General features: G+C 41.6%; 1 protein-coding gene across 2 annotated transcripts in view; it reads right to left on the reverse strand.

The window, feature by feature from the left end:
• Window positions 1-18,241, reverse strand: part of NMNAT3 (nicotinamide nucleotide adenylyltransferase 3) — a gene marked incomplete at both ends in the record, with an annotated part of 70,615 nt that extends 52,374 nt beyond the window's left edge. The window contains 2 exons of one of the 2 annotated variants that reach the window (XM_084231167.1): window positions 9,680-9,825; window positions 18,102-18,241. In XM_084231167.1, coding sequence (XP_084087293.1) covers window positions 9,680-9,825; window positions 18,102-18,172 — 217 coding nt within the window. Of the gene's footprint in view, window positions 1-9,679; window positions 9,826-18,101 lie in introns of those variants that run through there. The other variant, XM_084231168.1, reaches the window with a different exon arrangement.
• Between the last annotated feature and the right edge of the window lie 304 nt (window positions 18,242-18,545).

The following is an 18,545-nucleotide window of genomic DNA, read 5'->3' on the forward strand; positions in this document are numbered from 1 at the left end:
ATCCCATACATTTAGGATATTGGTGTCCTCCTTGTCGTTCAATTCAAAAAATTTTTTAATTTCTTCTTTGATCTCCTCATTAGTCCAATGGTCTTCCAGTAGTGTGGTTTTTAATCTCCATGAGGTAGGAAAGTTCCTTGCCTTCTTTTTATGGTTTATTTCTAGTTTGATGCCTTCATGGTCAGAAAAGATGGTTGATATGATTTCAATCTTGGTGTATCTGTTGATGTTTGTCTTGTGCCCCAGTATGTGATCGATCCTGGAGAATGATCCGTGTGCGCTTGAGAAAAATGTGTACTCCGTTTTTTGGGGTTTAGTGTTCTATAGATGTCTGTTAAGCCCAATTGCTCTAGGTCCTTATTTAGAGCTTTGGTTTCTTTACTTATTTTTTGTCTTGTTGATCTATCCATTGTTGATAGTGGTGTGTTGAAGTCTCCCACTACGTATGTGTTTTCTCTGATGTCTGTTTTCAGAGAGGACAACAGTTGTCTGATATATTTTGGTGCTCCTTCGTTTGGTGAGTATATGTTAATGAGTGTTATTTCTTCTTGAAGTATTGTCCCCTTGATCATAATGTAGTGACCATTGGGGTCTCTTTTTATCTTTTTGAGTTTGAAATCTGTTTTATCTGATATAAGTATAGCTGTTCCTGCTTTCTTTTTTGGTCCATTTGCTTGTAGGATTGTTTTCCATCCTTTAACTTTGAGCCTATTTTTATCTTTTGTAGCTAAATGTGTTTCCTGGAGACAGCAAAAGGTTGGGTTTTGTTTCTTAATCCAGGCTGCAACTCTGTGTCTTTTTATTGAAGAGTTTAGTCCATTTACATTTAGAGTTAATATTGATATGTTAACATCTGTATTTGCCATTGTGTTTGTCTTTCCTTTGATTTTATTTATTTATTCTTTTAATAATTTTTTTTTTTTTTTGGCCTTCTTTCATTGTTATTCGTCCCTCTGAGGTTCTGGCTTTAGGACTCCTTGTAGTATTTTTTGGAGTGGGGGTTTAGTTGCAATGAAATTCCGGAGTTTCTGTTTGTCTGGGAAGGTCCATATTCTTTCTTCAAAGAGGAAGGAGAGCTTTGCAGGATAGAGTATTCTTGGTTGGCATCTGTTTTCTTGGAGTCTGTTGACTATGTCCCTCCACTCTCTCCTTGCCCGTAGTGTTTCTTCGGAGAAGTCTGATGTCAGCCTGATTGGTTTTCCTTTGAATGTTATCTGTTTCTTTCCTCTTGCCAGCTTCATTATTTTTTCCTTGTCCTGGATTCTTGGGAGCTTTACTATTATGTGTCTTGCTGTATTTTTCCTTTCGTCGTGGAAGTTTGGTGTTCTTCTTGCTTCTTGTATATCAATTTTCAGCTCCTTCTTCACATTTGGGAAGTTCTCTTCAATTATCTCTTTGAATATTTTCTCTGTTCCTACATCTCTCTCCTCTCCTTCTGGTATTCCTATAACTCTTATATTTCCTTTCCTCATGGAGTCAGATAGTTCCCAAAGTCTTTCCTCGTTCTTTTTCCTTCGTACTTCTCTTTCCTTTTCTGTTTTGGTTCTTTTTATTTCTGTGTCTTCAAGATTACTTATTCGTTCTTCCATTTCATCTATTCTGCTTTCATTGCTTTTCCCAGAATTCTTTAGTTCTTCCATTAATTCTTTGATCTCCTGCATTTCTTTTACTTCCCTCTTTAGGGACTCAATTTCTTTCTTCTGACCATTGTTTTCCCTCTCTAGGGACTCAATTGCATTCTTCTGATCGTTGATTATTTTTCCCTTATCATTGTTTTCCTTTATGACTTCTGTCAGTTTTTTAATCACAGCAATTTTAAATTTTCTTTTTGGAAGGCTCAGAAGTTCTTCCAAGTTACTGTCGTTGCAATCTGGGGGCTGGTTTTCTTTTTGTGGTGTGCTTTTTCCCTGGGGAGTAGCTAGGTTGCGTGTGGTTCTTCTCCTCCCTACTGTCTGTTTTCTAATTTGCCGTATGCGTTGGGATACTGTGTTGTTGGGACTGGCCTGCATCTTGGGTGAGCTTCTCCGCTCCCCTCTGGTTCCTCCAGGAGTCATCTGTCAGTTTCAAGCAGTTTTTACTGGAGAAAGGTCCCTGTTCTAAAATGCCGATGTGGGGACACACTCCCCTGTGTGCCTGGTCTGCCCCGGCGGTGGGTTCCTGCTCCCCCTCTGGGCTTGGACTGCAGGCCAGAGGGGGTCTGGCGTGGGCGAACTTCCCCCCGCTCACCTCTGGCTCCTGAGGAAGCCTTCTGCAGGTAGTCTTTACTGAAGAAATGTCCCTGTTCTAAAATGGTGATGTGGGACACACTCCCTGCGCGTCTGGTCTCAGGCACACTCTTCTGCGCGCCTGGTCTGCCCCGGCTGTGGGTGCTCGCTCTCCCTGTGGGTTCAGACTACTTGTTCGGAAGGGGCCCGGTGTGGGCTAACTCCCCAGCTGGCCACTAGCTCCTTCAGGAGCCTCTGCTGACTTCAAGTCGCTAGGTGGCGCCAGAGATCTCTCCTAGAGCCCTTGGGGAGCTGATTTTCCACCCTGTGGGACAGGGAGCAGAGCGGGGATGGTAGGGTACACCTCAACGGCTTTGGGGTGCTGTGTCTGCCTTGTGCCCCACCGTCGTGGGGAACCCACGCCCCTAATTTCGTGCCCCGGGTCTCAGTTCCAAAGCCCTCAGTTCCAGGACGCGGGCTGTAGCCCAGATCAGTGGCGCGGGAATGGCGCCTTTTGAATCCTGCTTCCCTGCCTGGGCGCCTTGTTCCTGCTCACTCAGGGAGGGCCTCCGCGGTCTCCCTGCAAGCCTAGGTCGCAGGCGCGGGGACCTGGGCAGCTGTGATCCTATCTGGATCAGCTCGCCGCTTTCTGGGCAAGCTTACCGGGCGGCCGGGGGCTGTGTGCTGGTGCTGGTCTCCTCCTGGGGGGCGGGGCTCTCTTTAATGGTGCCTGGAGCTCACCTCCGCGGCGGATCCTGCAGGGTTCTCCATAGCTCCCGTTCACGGGGTGTGGTGGCTGAAATAGTTCCTTTCCACTCACAGTCCCACTTGCTGCGTCCGTTTTTCTTGTTGGCCGTTTTGGTTTGTTGTTTCCCTCCTCTCTGCCGGTCGGAGAGTGCCGACTTTGTGGGCGGGGGAGGGGAGCAGGGTTCTGCGCTTCCCTCCCTTCTGGTCCTCTTTTATGGCCACTTTCTTCTTCGGGCAGTTTGCTGGAGTCGTCCGTTTATCTTCCGTGTCCCAGTTCTCACTGTGACCTGCCGCTTTTCCTCCCTATTAACTTTTCTTAATGGGAGATCTTACTCGCAGCGTCTCCTCGCCGCCATGTTGCTCCGCCCTTGTGCCTATATGGCTTTTTTTGTAGATTTCTTCACAGTTTTCTTTAGTTCTCTGACCATCTTTAAGACAGGTATTTTATTATTTTTTTTTTCTTTTTCTTCTTTTTTTTTTAGTTTTTTTCTTTTTTTATTTAAATTTTATTTTTATATTCCCCATACAATTACAACCCCCTTATTTTGACCCCGATCCCTCCTTTCCCCACCCCCCCACCCCCCATAGAGTGTCTCTGGTTCATAGTTGTTTGTTGATTTTGATATTTTCTTTCTTATAGTTATTGGCAAGTCTTGTTTGCTCCAGGGAGCCATGGCTAAGATTGAAAACTTTATCCTGTTAGGAATTTTCCATTGGGGAAACTATTTTAAAGTCTTTATAGTATATCTTCTATCAGATATTTCTCAGGGACATTTTCTATTGATTCTTACACCCACGATCCCCTTCAAATGGGCTGTATTTTACTGTTTCTTTGTATGCCTTTATGATTTTTTTGTTGAAAACCAGACATTTTAATTTACTGATATGATAATGTTAGGGGGAAAGGATGTCCTGAGCTAATCCCATACAGGCTTTGTGGACCCCACTCCCACTCTAGACCAAAGCCATCAGGACATTGGGAAAGACAAATCCCATCATCATCAAAGGAAAGGTGGCTGGGAACTGAGGGTGGAATTAAGCAGCCAGGTTTGGTATAAAAAAAACAAACACAGGGCCTTGGGGTCTCTCGCTCTCTTGCTCGCCTCCTGGCTTCACGGCTCCTGGCTTGCAGCCAGCTCTCAGAGTGCCATTTGGGATTCCTGATCGGTGGATCGGGTAGGACGCATTTAAAACTTTGTCTCCCACTTTTCTCCCTGAGTTGTACATTTCCTCATTTGCCCTTCCCTTGTAAATAAACCTTTTTTTAACCTTTCGCGTGTGCCTGCAGTAGAGCATTGATAAGTCCCTTTAAGCGCGTGGGTGAGGACCCACAGTCAGGCACCCTGTTTTGTATCGGGGCTGCCCTATAACAATAACTCTGGAAAATTGATCCTTTTCCTTCCCCTGGTCTTGTTTTATTTGTATACTTACTTATGTAGGCAGCCCCTGTGCCAAAGATCAGCCTAGGGTATAAGTTTAATGTTATCTCAGGTTTTTTCTGAGTCTTTCACTGGACATGTTTAGAAACTTGCTAATTTTCCCCACATATGCAGTTGGTTTTGCATGTCGTAATCTTTAACGTTTGGCTCCTGAAAAGAAAGAGAAGAAAAATAGGGGAGGGGGAAAAAGTGCACTGACCCTTTAAATCCCCTGCAATGAAATTTAGCTGGAGGGGCTGGGGCTTGCAACAGTGAAGGGAGTTGTGACAATAATGACTGCCCACATCTTTGTCTGCACCTATGTGATCAGAGGCAGCAACCAGTGATCAGAATATCAGTCCTCAATATTGGAGGATAATGATTTTTGAACAATCTGGCTGCGTGTGCAAGCTGCTCCAGGAACACTTGTACATCTGCCTGTTGTATTGCTGGAAGAGGGGGAAGGGAAGCAGAAATTAACCTTAATTTACATGTTTCCCCCTGGAAGTTACATGTCTTCAAAAGACTTGAGAGTTCCAAAATAATTATATCAGATAGATTATGCTACAGCAAGTTTGTCTAACTGGGGACTCCTGGTGCTTCTTACTCTTCCACCTTCCCAAAATTCTCTGTGGAGTGGTTTTTAAATTAAAAATTAACTTTCTTTAGTTAATATAAAGCTATCTAGATTAACCATTTCTTTTTCTCCTTTAAAAAATTAATTCTTGAATCAGAATAATTCTCATTTAGTAGTGTGTCTTTTGAGGGATTTTTCTAATCTAATTAAGCTGTCAAATTTATAGATATAAAGTTGTTTATAATGTTTCTTTATCTTTTTAGTATCAGAATTTGTAGAATGTCACCTCTCTCATTACTGATAATGGCAATTTATATCTTTCCTCTTTTAAATATTTATAAAATTTAAAAAATTGAATTTTTATTCCTGATAATCAATTTCATTGATTCTTCTCAAAGTTACAGCTATCGGTTTAATTAATTTTCTCTAATATACTTCTGTTTTCTATTCCATTGATTTCTGCTCTTCATGAGTTTCTTATGCTTATATTTCATTTGATATTTTATTTCTAATTTCATAAGACTGAATTTGAATTTATTAATTTGACACCTTTATTTCTAGTATGGTATTCAGTGCTGTAAAATTCTCCTAAGTACTGCTTTAGCAACACGTCAAAGTTTTAGCTAGATCCTAATTTCCTTTTCATTCAGTTAAAAATATTTTCTGATTATCATTTTGATTTCTTTTGGGTTTTTAGAAGTGTACTATTTTATTTCAAATTGGGGGATCTTCCAGAGATCTTTCTGTTACTGATTTCTAATTCAATTCCACCATGGTCAGAGATAGGATTTCAATGCTTTTACATTTATTGAGACTTATTTTATGGTTCAAAATATGGTCTATCTTGGTAAATGTTCTCTGTGTCCATGAAAGGAATGTGTATTAAGAGGATGTTTGGTCAAGTGCTCTATAAATGTCAACTAGGTCAAAGTGGTTGATAATGTTGTTCAAGTGTTCTGTATCTTTAATAATTTTCTGTATACTTTTTCTATCAGTTAGTGAGAAGAAAAATGAAATATCTGACTGTAATTGTGGACTTGTTTATTTCTCCTTGCAGTTCTGTAAGTTTTTACTTCTTCTGAATTTTGAAATTCTTTTAGGAAATGGAAAATGGTGTAGGATTATTATACCCTCTTAAAGTACTGACTTCTTTATAATTATAAAATGACCTTTATTCCAGGTAATATATTTTACTCTGAAATCTCTTTTTTCTTATATTACTATAGCAGTTTCAACTTTCTTTTAATTAATGTCAGTATGGGATAGTTTTCCACCCTTTTATTTTGAACCTGTTTGTGTCATTATATTTAGCATACTTCTTATAAGCATTATAAAGTTGTAATTGGGTCCAGTTTATTTTATCTGATTTGACAATGTGTGCTTTTTAGTGGGAATTGTTAGACTATCTTATATAATGTAATTCTTGATGTAATTAGGTTTTATTCTATCTTTTTGTTTTTTGCCTTCAATTCTTACATTATTCTTTGATCACCATTTCCTCTTTTTTTTTTCTTTTGGATTAACTAAGTATATTTCAATTCAATTCTATTTCCTTTGCATGCTTATTAGTTATAACTGTTTTTGTCTGTTTTAGTGGTTGTGGTAGGGCTTATAATATATATCTTTAATTTATCATAGCCTTTTTTTTTTTAAAGATTTATTTATTTATTTTTATTTATTTATTTATACAAGCACTGGGTACAGTCAGAAGCGTGGGAGGGTGAGAGAATTCACCAGAACCAGAGCGGGGAGCAGAGCAGGCAGAAGGACCGAAGTACACTGCTGAGGGGAGCAGCGGGCGGCAGGAGAGGTCTGCGCGCCATGTGGGACCCTCCTCCAGTGGCCGGGGAACAGCCGGGGATCGAACCGGTGCTGCAGAGGCTGAGGGCAGCTTCGCAATCCAACGCTCAACCGCTGCGCCACCGGGGAGGCCCTACCACAGCCTTTTTAAGTGATATTATACCACTTCATCTATAGCATAAGAGCCTTACAGTAGTGTTTTTTCATTTCTCCTTTTCGAGACTTTATGACATTGCTGTCAAGTATTTTACTTCTACATATAATATACTGTTTATTGTTGCTATTATGTTATATATTACTATCTATTATTATTATTTTTGTTTATATTATTATCTTTTAAAGAAATTTAAGTAATAGGAAAAAAAAATACATAGCCACGTGCTTACCAGTGCTCTGCTTTCCTTTTTGTAGGTCCATTTTTCCATCTGATATCATTTTCCTTCTGAACATTTCTTATGGTGTGGTCTTACTGGTGGTGAATTCTTTCAGCTTTTGTATATCTAAAATGTCTATATTTACCTTTCTTTTTGAAAAATATTTCAACAGCTATAAAATGGATGCAGAATCCCAGGTTGACAGGCTTTTCAATCAGTGCTAAAAATAGATGTTTTTCATTGAATTCCCTTTTGTGAATTCAGTGACAAGAATTTGTTGACATCCTTACCTTTGTTTTTCTGTCTCTGTCTTTGGATTTTCTCCTTAACACTGGTTATGAAAAATTTGATAATCACATACCTTGGAATTGTTTTATTCATGCATTTTTGTGCTTGTAATTTGTTATTTGACAAAATCTGTTTTCATCAAATTTGGAAAACTTTCAGTCACTATTTTTTTTTCATGTTCTTTGATTTTTCCTTCTGGTATTCTAATTACAACTATATTAAGATGCTTTAAATTATCCCACATCTAACTGATGTACTTTTATTTCTTTAAAAAAATTTTTTTTTACTTCTTTGTGTTACATTTTCGATAGTTCTTACTGTTAGATGTTCAAGTTCATGAAGCTTTTCTTCTGCAATGTCTATTCTATTGTTAATCCTATTCAGAGTATTTTTCATCTCATATATTGTGGTTTTCTCTTCTAGGTTTTTGATTTGAGTACTTTTTATATTTAGCTTATTGCTACTTAATTTTTAAAAAAAAAGATTTATTTATTTATGCACACAAGAACTGGGGTATAGGTCAGAAGTATGGAGGGTGAGAGGACTCACTAGAGACAGAATGGGGAACAGAACAGGCAGATTGACTGAAATACACTGCTGAGGGGAGCAGGGGGCGAGTCAGGAGAGGTCTGCTGCGCCATGTGGGTGGCCCCTGGCCGGGGATCAAACTCATGCTGCAGTGGCTGTGGATAGCTTCATAGGCTGCGTTTTAACTCCTTGTGCCACCTGGGAGGCCCCTATTGCTATTTAATTTTTGAATATAGAGCATATAGTTATAGTCCTTGTTTGTGAATTCAAACATCTGTAGCAGTTCTGGTTCAGTTTTGATTGATTTTTCTCCTCATTTCGGGTATAGGTGCAGAGTTTAAATTTTTTGTCAAGTTATACCAAATTGCTCTCCATGAATGCTTTCTCACTTATCTCATCACCAGAAATACATGAGAATATGGTTCCCTCCCTCCCTAGAAGTATTGAATTTTGTCAATCTTTAATCTTTGCTAATCTCTTAGGCTAAAACTATTTACTCCCACAACAAATATTTATTAAACACCAACTATAGTTTGGTGACAGATGGTGGCAATTTTGTGGTGCTCAAGCAGCCACAGTAGCTGTCCTTGTGGTATTTACCTTGTTTATCGCTACAAGGTGCTAATCACCACAAATCTTGAGATATTTCATCATGTCTTTATTTGCATTTTCATTGATTTAATGATATTGGGCACTTTTCCCCAAGTTTAATGGTTAGTTACACTTCCTCTTTGGTATTTTGCCCACTAATGTTCACTGACCCATTGTTTGGACTTTTTATTTTTTGTAAGAGCTATATATTTAGTAAGTCTAGACACCTACTTTTTGTCTTTGAATAATAAAAAATTACACTTTATAAACAAAAAATTGCCTTTAAAATAAATTAACATTTGTATGTAATTTCTTTGAAGAAATAATGTACATATTAATCAAATTCTTTTTTTATATATTAAAAATAAACAAGAATTGATTCTGGTGTACAAAACATGCCCTTAAAGGCAAACATTTTTGAACAATATGAAAATATAAAACACATACAGGAATAAACAAGATATACAAATCTAATAAATACTTTCATATATACCTGATATCAAAATATAAATGACTTATATTCTTTAGAAATAATCATGCAGATTCAAAATGCCATTTCACTTTTTAATAATGAAATGGAAAGTCAAGGAGATGAAACATTTCCAGATTAAATATTTCCAGCTGATTAAATATTTCTGGCAAAGTCATACCATTGGTATTGAAAATGCCTATGTATAAGAATGCTAATTTGTTACCATCTAAGATCTAGTCTTTCAAAGAAGACAATGTCAACTCCGGATTACAGAATGTATGCTTACTTACTGAAGAGTAGCAGGAGCTCTCACAGATACATGCTATGCTACCTATTTATCTGGCTGTGTAGCCTGATGCTGGGAGCAACTGAGAGGGTGCCCTGATTGAGACACAGGTACTAGAGTGACCACTGTCTTTAGCATTCACGGATAATATGAGATGGGCAGGATGAATCCAAGAAGCATTCAACTCTATGACTGGGGATATGACTTATACACATACCACATGGCCAAGTGGTATTAGCCTAATGAATATGATAGAGGAGATGCAGGCTACCAGTTATGCTATAAGTGAGTGAACAAAACAAGCAATTTTAATAATGGTGATGACATCAACCAGCAAAGTCCCACAAAGTGCAAGCTGCCAGTTCTTCCACTGCATCCTAGTACCATGACTGACCTGTTTGGTGTAAGTGATCTCTGGCCACCTCAAATAAGCGCAGGTGCATGTTGGTGATGGGGTTGAAGGAGCCACAGGCGAGGAGTACCACAGGGATTCGATTCTTCATCTTCTCAGGTACATCCACATCTGCCGCAGTGGCCACCCTGCCATTATGAGGACAAGAACTCATGTCAGGGAGTTGACACCAAGAGAACTGTCTAAATTAGTGCCTGAATATACCCAGGTCATTACTTCTCACAGGTGTGATGACGGAGGAGACAATGATAATAATAACATTTATGGAGAGCTCATCATGAACCAGAAATTGTGTTAAACACTAAACCAAGGTATAAGTCTCATCTCACAAAATCCTTTAAACAACCTTGAATGGCTACTTATGTGGTTTAGAAATTTTAGAAGCAACCAGGACCAGGACTGAAAGCCCAGTCCTCTGACCCCAGAGACCATGTTCTACTTATAACCTTTAAACTCTCTCAGGATTCAAAGGAGTCACATTAGGGTCAAAAGGATATATTGAAGACTCCCAAATGTCATCGCTCACAGTTCAAGTAGAACTCATTAAGTCCTAAAGTAGACTGGTACTTTTTAAAAATTTACTTTAAAAAAAAATTTATTTATTTATGCATACAAGATCTGGGGTACAGGCCAGAGACGCAGGGTGAGAGGACCCACCAGAGACAGAGTGGGGAACAGAACAAGCAGACTGACTGAAATACACTGCTGAGGGGAGCAGCGGGTGAGACAGGAGAGGTCTGCCTCACCATGTGGGTTTCTGGGCCGGCTGGGGCTCGAACTTGTGCTGCAGAAACTACGGATTGCTTCATAGTGCGGAGCTTAACCCCTTGTGCCACCAGGGAGGCCCTAAAAACTTACTTTTTAAATAATTTCTGACTTACAAAAAAAGTTGCAAAATTTACAGAAAGGATTCCTTTATACCTTTTACCCAGATTCTCCAAATGTTAACATTTTACCATATTTGCTTTATCATTCATTCTCTTTCTATGCACACATACCCACACACGTACAATCTGTATAGACTTATAAATACTTCTTTTCTGAAATGTGTGCGAAAAGTTATAGACATAATATCTCTTTCCCTCTAAATACTTCAGCATGTGTTTTCTAAGGACAAACACATTTTCTTATATAACTGCAGTGCAGTTATTAAAGCAAGAAATAAATATTGTTATAGGGCTATTAACTTATCCAGAAATCTTTTCTGACTTCACCCTTTGTCCTTTATCTGGGCCCAGGTATTTTGAGAGGGCCCCGCTCATCCTTTTGTCTCCTCACTCTGTGGCCTTCAGCCCTGGGGTGAGGTTAAAGGCAGGCAGAACATTTCCTGTGTTCCAGGGAAGGCTGCAGACCTGGCTCCTGTGCCTCTGAGATGCTGCCTCTGAGAGCAGTGGTAAAGAGTTCCACTCTAACTAGGCCTTGGTTTGACTCCTAGTTCTACCTCTTACTGGTTGTGTGACCAGTAAGCAAATCACATTCCTTCTCTGAGCCTTCATTTCCTCACATGAAAAATGTTGATATTAGTCTTACAGGATTGTTGTGAGGCTCAACGAGCTAAGTATGAGAAAGTATCTGTGCATACTGTGATTATTTAATAATCACTGTGGCTTTGGGGATGGTGATGATGATGATGAAGATGCTGCTGCTGCTGCTGACCACAAAAAGGGAGGACGAGGAAAAGAAGGTGGTGGGATGCTAGTGGTTGCAAGCTTCTAAAATGGCTCCCAATGATCCTCACTTTCTAGTATTTACTGTTGTCTCCTCCCCTTGAGCAGGACCTGGATTCACTAACTGCTTTGAATGAACAAAATACAAGAGTGGTTTTCCACCTGAGAGAAGGTCACGAAAATACCTCTGGCTTCCCTCTTTTGCCTTATTGTTTGCTCACTCTGACAATGTCAGCTCCCACATGTCTGATGCCTTATGGACAGATCCATGGGGAAGGGAACTGAAGGAGACTTCTGGTGCCAATGCCAATGGGCCATGAGGAAATGAATCCTGCTATCCACCATGTGAGTGAATGTGGGGTGGATGTTTCCCCACTCAAATCTTCAGATGAGACTGTTGCCCTGTGAATACCTTGACGGCAGCCTTGTAAGAGCCTCTGAGGTAAAATAACCAGTTAAGACACATCTAGATTCTTGACCCACAGACATTGTGAGGCAATGCACATACATTCGCTTAAGCTGTAAAGTTTTGGGTAATTTGCTTTGCAGCGATAATAAATACAGTGACTATCAGAAGTAATGCATTCACTTCCTCTCATTCCTCACATTACTCCTTTAGCTATAATTCTTCAGTACCAGGGTATATGAACGGTTTCTGTCACTGGAACTTGGAACTTTCTTTGTGTCCAAGAAAACTGCTTTAACCTGTCCTTTACTGTTTGCTTCTACAGACTTGTACCCAACCATTGCCTGTCTGATAATTTACACTTCAGTAACAATGAACTACTTGCTGTGGCTTCTTGGTGCACGCATCATAGCTTCTTGCTTTTGTACATGCTATTTCAGTTTCTTCCAACTGGAATACCTCTAGCACATAACAAACTAGTCTTAACACTAGGCTTAGGTGATCACATTATTTACCACTTCAATCACTATATCTTGACTGCCTGCTTGCTGCCTGCATTAGTTCATGATGCATTTGGCCACAAGTCCCACAGTCTAACCTCAGATGCTTTAACAAATAGAAGTTTGTTTCTCACATGACAAAACACCTAGAGGTAGGCAGTTGCTGGCACCGGATCACTGACTCAAAATGACCTGTCATTCTCTTGGCTTTTCCCTCATGATCACAAGATTGCTGCTGTAGCTACAGCCATCATGATTGATACTATAGACAAGGAGGAATAAGAAGCTATAATAGAATGGCTGTCCCTCTTAATCAAGAACACAGAATTTCTCAGATTCCCTCCTACCTCCCCCGTAGAGTTTAAATACTTCTGTCTCACTGACCAGAACGAGGTCGATTGTCATCTAGCTTAAGGGAGACTGTGGAAACAAATATTTAGTTTTGCAGCCTCTCCAGAGGAACAGCAAGGGAAAGGGAATTGGGAATTAGATTAGCTAATCTAGTGTCTGCCACAGAGCTAGGCATACAATTTTTACTGTGGACTACCTTGGGTTAGGCAATCTCTCACCTAACCTTTGTAAATCACATGCCATGTTCTACACTTGATCTTAGCCAAAAGGCCGAGAAGCGATTTTCACATGCCATGTTCTATTGGTAAAACTGCTTATGCATCTTTCATATACACCATAGAAGGAAAATCCTTAAAGAGCAAGAGTGACATCTTCCTTGTTTTTGGATCTCAGTTCCAAGCACAAAGCTTGGCCCAGAGGAGGGCTCAGTAAAGATGGAATAGCTGAAAAGTGGAATGGCATCCTGGTGGCAGGAAGGCCTAATTCTGAACTATAGCATGAAGATAAACAAACAAACAAACAAACAAACAAACAAGCAAAAAAAAAAAACTCTCAGTCTAAGCGGGCTGTGGTTTCTTCAAGGTTCCTTTGAGACAGCAGGTAACCCATATACTACTCTTCCTGCTGCAACTTGCTGCTGCTATGTCCTTCCCAGGGAAGGTAGATGGTTTAATGAGATATTATTTGCAGAGTTTGCTGAGCCATTCATAAGAGCTGAAGATGTGATGAGTGTATCTGAAGAGGCTTGCTTTTTTCACAACTATTAAGAAAACTTTCAAAATTCTATTTCATTTTGACAAAATACAAGTTTTTAAGAATCATTAAAATGTGTAACTGCAGCATCTCAGGTAACCTGGGGTTTTAATCCATTTTCCAAAAGGTCCCAGAAACTGTAAATTAGAGCATTTGTTTGAATGTTGGCATCAACGACAATGGGGTGCGATGATGACAAGGAGAATAAATGATGTCTAATAAATGTCTTTCTTCTCTGTCCTTGTCCCAGGCACACTGAGCCACACTGCTGTGACAGTGACCTCTACTGCTGGAGCTGCATCCTGGGTAGTGGATGCACCTGCCCTGCTCAGGCCAATGCACCTGAATCACATGTACACTCCAATCTGTTTCAGCTAAACTCCCTTCCAAGCCCAAGCCCAAGCCCAAGCCCAAGCCCAAGCCCAAGCCCAAGCCCAAGCCCAAGCCCAAGCCCAAGCCCAAGCCCAAGCCCAAGCCCAAGCCCAAGCCCAAGCCCAAGCCCAAGCCCAAGCCCAAGCCCAAGCCCAAGCCCAGAGAAATACAATGATAGGGTTGAAATGGACTCACTCCAGGGCCCTCCAGGGGAATAAACCAGGCAGTGGTTAGAGTGCAAATCTCATCAGACAGAAGGCCAGATGCCATGAGGAGGTTCAGCTGCCCTTCATCTAATAATCTCTGGCGAGACAAAGTGAGTGTGGGAGACTGTTTATTGGGAAAGGCTTGTCATCAATAAGCATTTAATGGAGGTCCATCGACTGAACAATGATTGCTGCTGAAGGACATAACAAGTTGAGAAAGGCACACACCCTCCTTGGAATTTATCATCAAATTGGGGATAAGACAGAGATTCTACCTCTGGAGCCTGCCACCTTTTCAGTTTGCTGCCACCTAAGTTACACTCACTCAGACAGCACTTTATCCGACTCCTCGGAAACAACACACGACTTCCTTTCTCCTCAATTCTGCAAATGTTCCGACCACCTGCGACACCTTCATCACCCTGCCTTCAAGGTTTTATCCTCCTAGTCTTACCCAACACCCCTTCCTGCACTGTTTATTACTCTCTTCTTTCACTGACCACAGAAACTGTCACCTCTTTTCGTGGTGTTCTTCCCCAATTTAGAAGGTAAATTCCTACAGGGTGGTTTAAATTCATCTTGGTCCCTTCAACTCCTGCACTGTGTTCAGCACAGGGGCTTAGGAAAAGTTGTGTGGATAAGTGACTATTCCTGACCACGGGTTCTTTTTTTCAGATGGCTATCACTTTTCGGGGTTCTGTCTCAAACAGTCAAGAACTGGGCCTACCAGAGACCTTTCTAGCTTTCCAGAGGCACTTAAGATCCCACCCCAAGATGTGCCATATTTAAGACAGGGAGCTCTGCCTCCAGACCTCACCAAAGCTGTGTGGAACTGAGAAAGGGCCCACTCCATAGTCAGAGGTAAGCTGAAATCCTGCACAAACCAGGTTCTGCCACTGGCTGCTGGCTGGAGCCCAGAGGGGGATCCAGCCACCACTGGGGCAGACTGAGGGCACAGGGAAGTGCCTTCCAGATGAGCCATCCTTAAAACTGGGAGCTTTGAGTCTGGACCTCACCAAAACTGTGTGGAACTGAGAAAGGGCTATCCCTACAGTCAGAGGTGAGCCAAAAATTATGCACCAGCCAGGCCCCACATCTGGTCTTGAGTTGGAACCAGAAGGGGATCCAGCGATTAGGTGCCAGGGGTGATCCAGCCACTACCAGGGCAGCCTCTGCAGCACCAGTTCGATCCCGGGCTGCCGGCGAGGGTCCCACAAGGCACGACAGATCTCTCCTGCCACGCCCACTGCTCCCCTCAGAGTGTATTTCGTCACTCTGCCTGTTCTGCTCTCTGCTCTGGCTCTGTTGAATTCTCTCACCCTCCTGCGCTTCTGACTATACCCAGTGCTTATATAAATAAATAAATAAATCTTTAAAAAAATAGACTGAAAGTAAAAGGATGGAAAATGATCCTACAAGCAAATGGACTAAAAAAGAAGGCAGAAACAGCTATACTTGCATCAGTAAAACAGATTTCAAACTCAAAATGGTAAAAAGAGACCCAGATGGTCACTACATTATGATCAAGGGGACGATACATCAAGAAGACATAACACTCATTAACATATACTCACCAAATGAAGGAGCACCAAAATATATCAGACAACTATTATCATCCTGAAAATAGACATCAGAGAAAATACATATGTAGTAGGAGACTTCAACATACCACTATCAATAATGGATAGATCAACGAGACAAAAAGTAAGTAAGGACACTAAAGCTCTAAATAAGGATCTAGACCTCATGGGCTTAACAGACATCTATAGAACACTACACCCAAAAAAATTTGAGTACACATTTTTCTCAAATGCACACAGATCATTCTCCAGGATCGATCACATACTGGGACATGAGACAAACATCAACAGATACATAAGATTGAAATCATACCAACCCTCTTCTCTGACCATGAAGGCATCAAACTAGAAATAAACCATAAAAAGAAGGTAAGGAACCCTCCCACCTCATGGAGATTGAAACCCACACTACTGGAAGACCACTGGACTAATGAGGAGATTAAAGAAGAAATTAAAAAATACTTTGAGTTGAACGACAAGGAGGACTCCAATTTCCTAAATGTATGGGATGCGGCAAAAGCAGTAATAAGAGGAAAATATATAGCAATAGAGGCTTATATCAAGAAACAAGAAAGAACTCAAAGAAACAGCCTAATCTTACATCTCAAATAACTAGAAAAAGAACAACAAAAAACCCTAAAACCAGTAGAAGAAAGGAAATAATAAAAATCAAGGCAGAAATAAATGACTCCAAGGCCATTGCTCTCCCTGGAGACCTGGAGGTCACCAGCTGCCACTTTGTCAGGCTAGATGCCAGTGAACACTTCCAAATTCCCCTTCTAGGGGCCACCATGGTCCTTCAAAGATGTGGCAATGCATGTTTTCAGACACTACCCAGAACATCTCTGACAAGGCTCCGCCTTCCAGCTACGCACAACAGCTGTTTATTAATTCTACTGGTCAGGACCTCTACTGGGCACTGGAGGTACAATGGAAGGTAAGCAGATGTGACCCATCCTCATGGTCTTTTAGTCATCTATGGGAAGGACAATTAAACATGCAACATGCACTAGGTTGAGGGCTCATGGCCATAATGCCTCAATTTGAATGGCTGGATAATGGTCCCCCAAATGTCTAATTCCTTATCTCAGAACCTGTGAACATGTTATGTTACATGGTGAAAAGGACTTTGCTGATGTGACTTAACTAAGGCTCTTGAAATGGGGAGGACATCCTGGATGAAAGAGGCGGGTCCAATTTAATCATGAGGATCTTAAGAAGCAGGTGAGGGGCCTCCCTGGTGGGGCAGCGGATTGAGCATAGCACTGTGAAGCTGTCCGCAGACTCTGCATGCGGGTTCGATCCCGGCTGGCCAAGGAGAAACCCACACGGCGAGCAGACCTCTCCTGTCTTGCCCACTGCTCCCCTCAGCAGTGTCCTTGGTCCATCTGCCTGTTCTACTCCCCGCTGTTTCTGGTGAATTCTCTCACCCTCCCGTGCCTCTGACTGTATCCCAGTTTTTGTATAAATAAAAAAAAAAGATTAAAAAAAAAGAAGCAGGTGAGATGTTCAGATAGAAAATGATGGAAGGATCAAAGCAGCAATCAGAGAAAAGATGCTACACTGCTGGAAGAAGAAGGCCACACACCCAGCAGTGCCAGTGGCAGCTAAAACTGAAACCAGCAAAGTACAAGATTCTACCCTAAAACCTCCAGAGGAAATTCTGCCCTGCTTGATTTCAGATTTGTGACCCCAGAACTGCAAGAAAAGAAAACCATGTTGATTTAAGCCAACAGCTTTGGTGATCTGTTACCACAATCATAGGATGAACACACTCACCTATTTAAGGGTAGGCCTTTCAAAGTGACCCTCAAGCTGGGACAGAAAAGATGAAACAATTGAGCGGGTAAGGAGAATAATGATGGGCGTGTTGGGCACAGGGACCAGCATTTCAAAGATCCAGAAACCAGCACCTCAGGAGGGTCAAGAGCTGCAAGCAGGTCAATGCAGCTGTGTGTGAGCATGAACCGATGGGTGATGCAAGGTGAAGGGTCTGCAGGCCACCGAGGGGTCTGTGCAACCTGGATTTTACCCTATGAGCAATGTGGAGCCCGCAGAGAATTTTGAACAGGGGTGTGACTTCCTCGTATTTTTCTTTTGGAGAGCTCTCACGTGCTCCTAGAGAACTGTTTCAGGAAGTCCAGGGATGGCTTCACTGGCTGCCACACAGCCCCTCTGCCTACTGAGGTCAGTCACTCGCTGACTTTCCAGAAGATGGCCTTTCTTGTTGCCTATACTTCACCTCAATTACTGGGAAATGTGAAGCTGGCCAAGCCCCTTATGTACTAAATTCTAACACAGCGTGCGCCCCTCGGCCCATTTGTCACAGGCCGTTGCAGAGACATAGAAAGGAAAGGCAAGCAGGAAGGTTAAGCACCGTCACTGCAGATGTAATGTGCTAATGCTCATCTCTGGGGAGGCAGTCAATTTACCTTTCCCGTGGTGAGGGCATCTAACGGGACTGGGGCCTGGAAAGTGGCTGCAAACACCTCTGTTTATTATAGACATAAAGCAGATGGCTTCAGGCAGAATGGAAATGGATTCTACAAACATCTTTCATTACATAAACCTCTTGACCGGACTCCTCATCTTAAAGAAAACAAGAGGCGCGGTTTGTATTTGTGGGGTTGATGAGCACATTTTTCAGGACCCAGAGAAATCATTTCCATCTGTGAGAGTGTGTCAACTTCTCCAGGGCAATCAACCTTCATGCGAACTCTGGCACTTTTTCTTTCTAAGTTTGTGGGATTCACCAGCGTTGCTATGCGCCCACAGTGCTGCTAAGCACAAAAGCAAAGCAAGTCTCCTTTGTCGGCGTGAGGATATTTCACCAGCCACCCCTTGAAGGAAACAAACATGCCAATTAAGCACTTGCACTAATTATGAGACTCTCAGGAAAGCAGGCAGCCCTGGCTTGCTCCAGTTTTGAGAATCTTCAAAAGGGTTGAAGGACAAAGAATGGGAAGATCTCTTGCAACTCCACACTCAGGAGTTGAGTGGGACTAACTTCAAT

This window comes from Talpa europaea (genome assembly GCF_964194135.1).
Source record: "Talpa europaea genome assembly, chromosome: 4".
NCBI classification, from domain to species: Eukaryota; Metazoa; Chordata; class Mammalia; order Eulipotyphla; family Talpidae; genus Talpa; species Talpa europaea.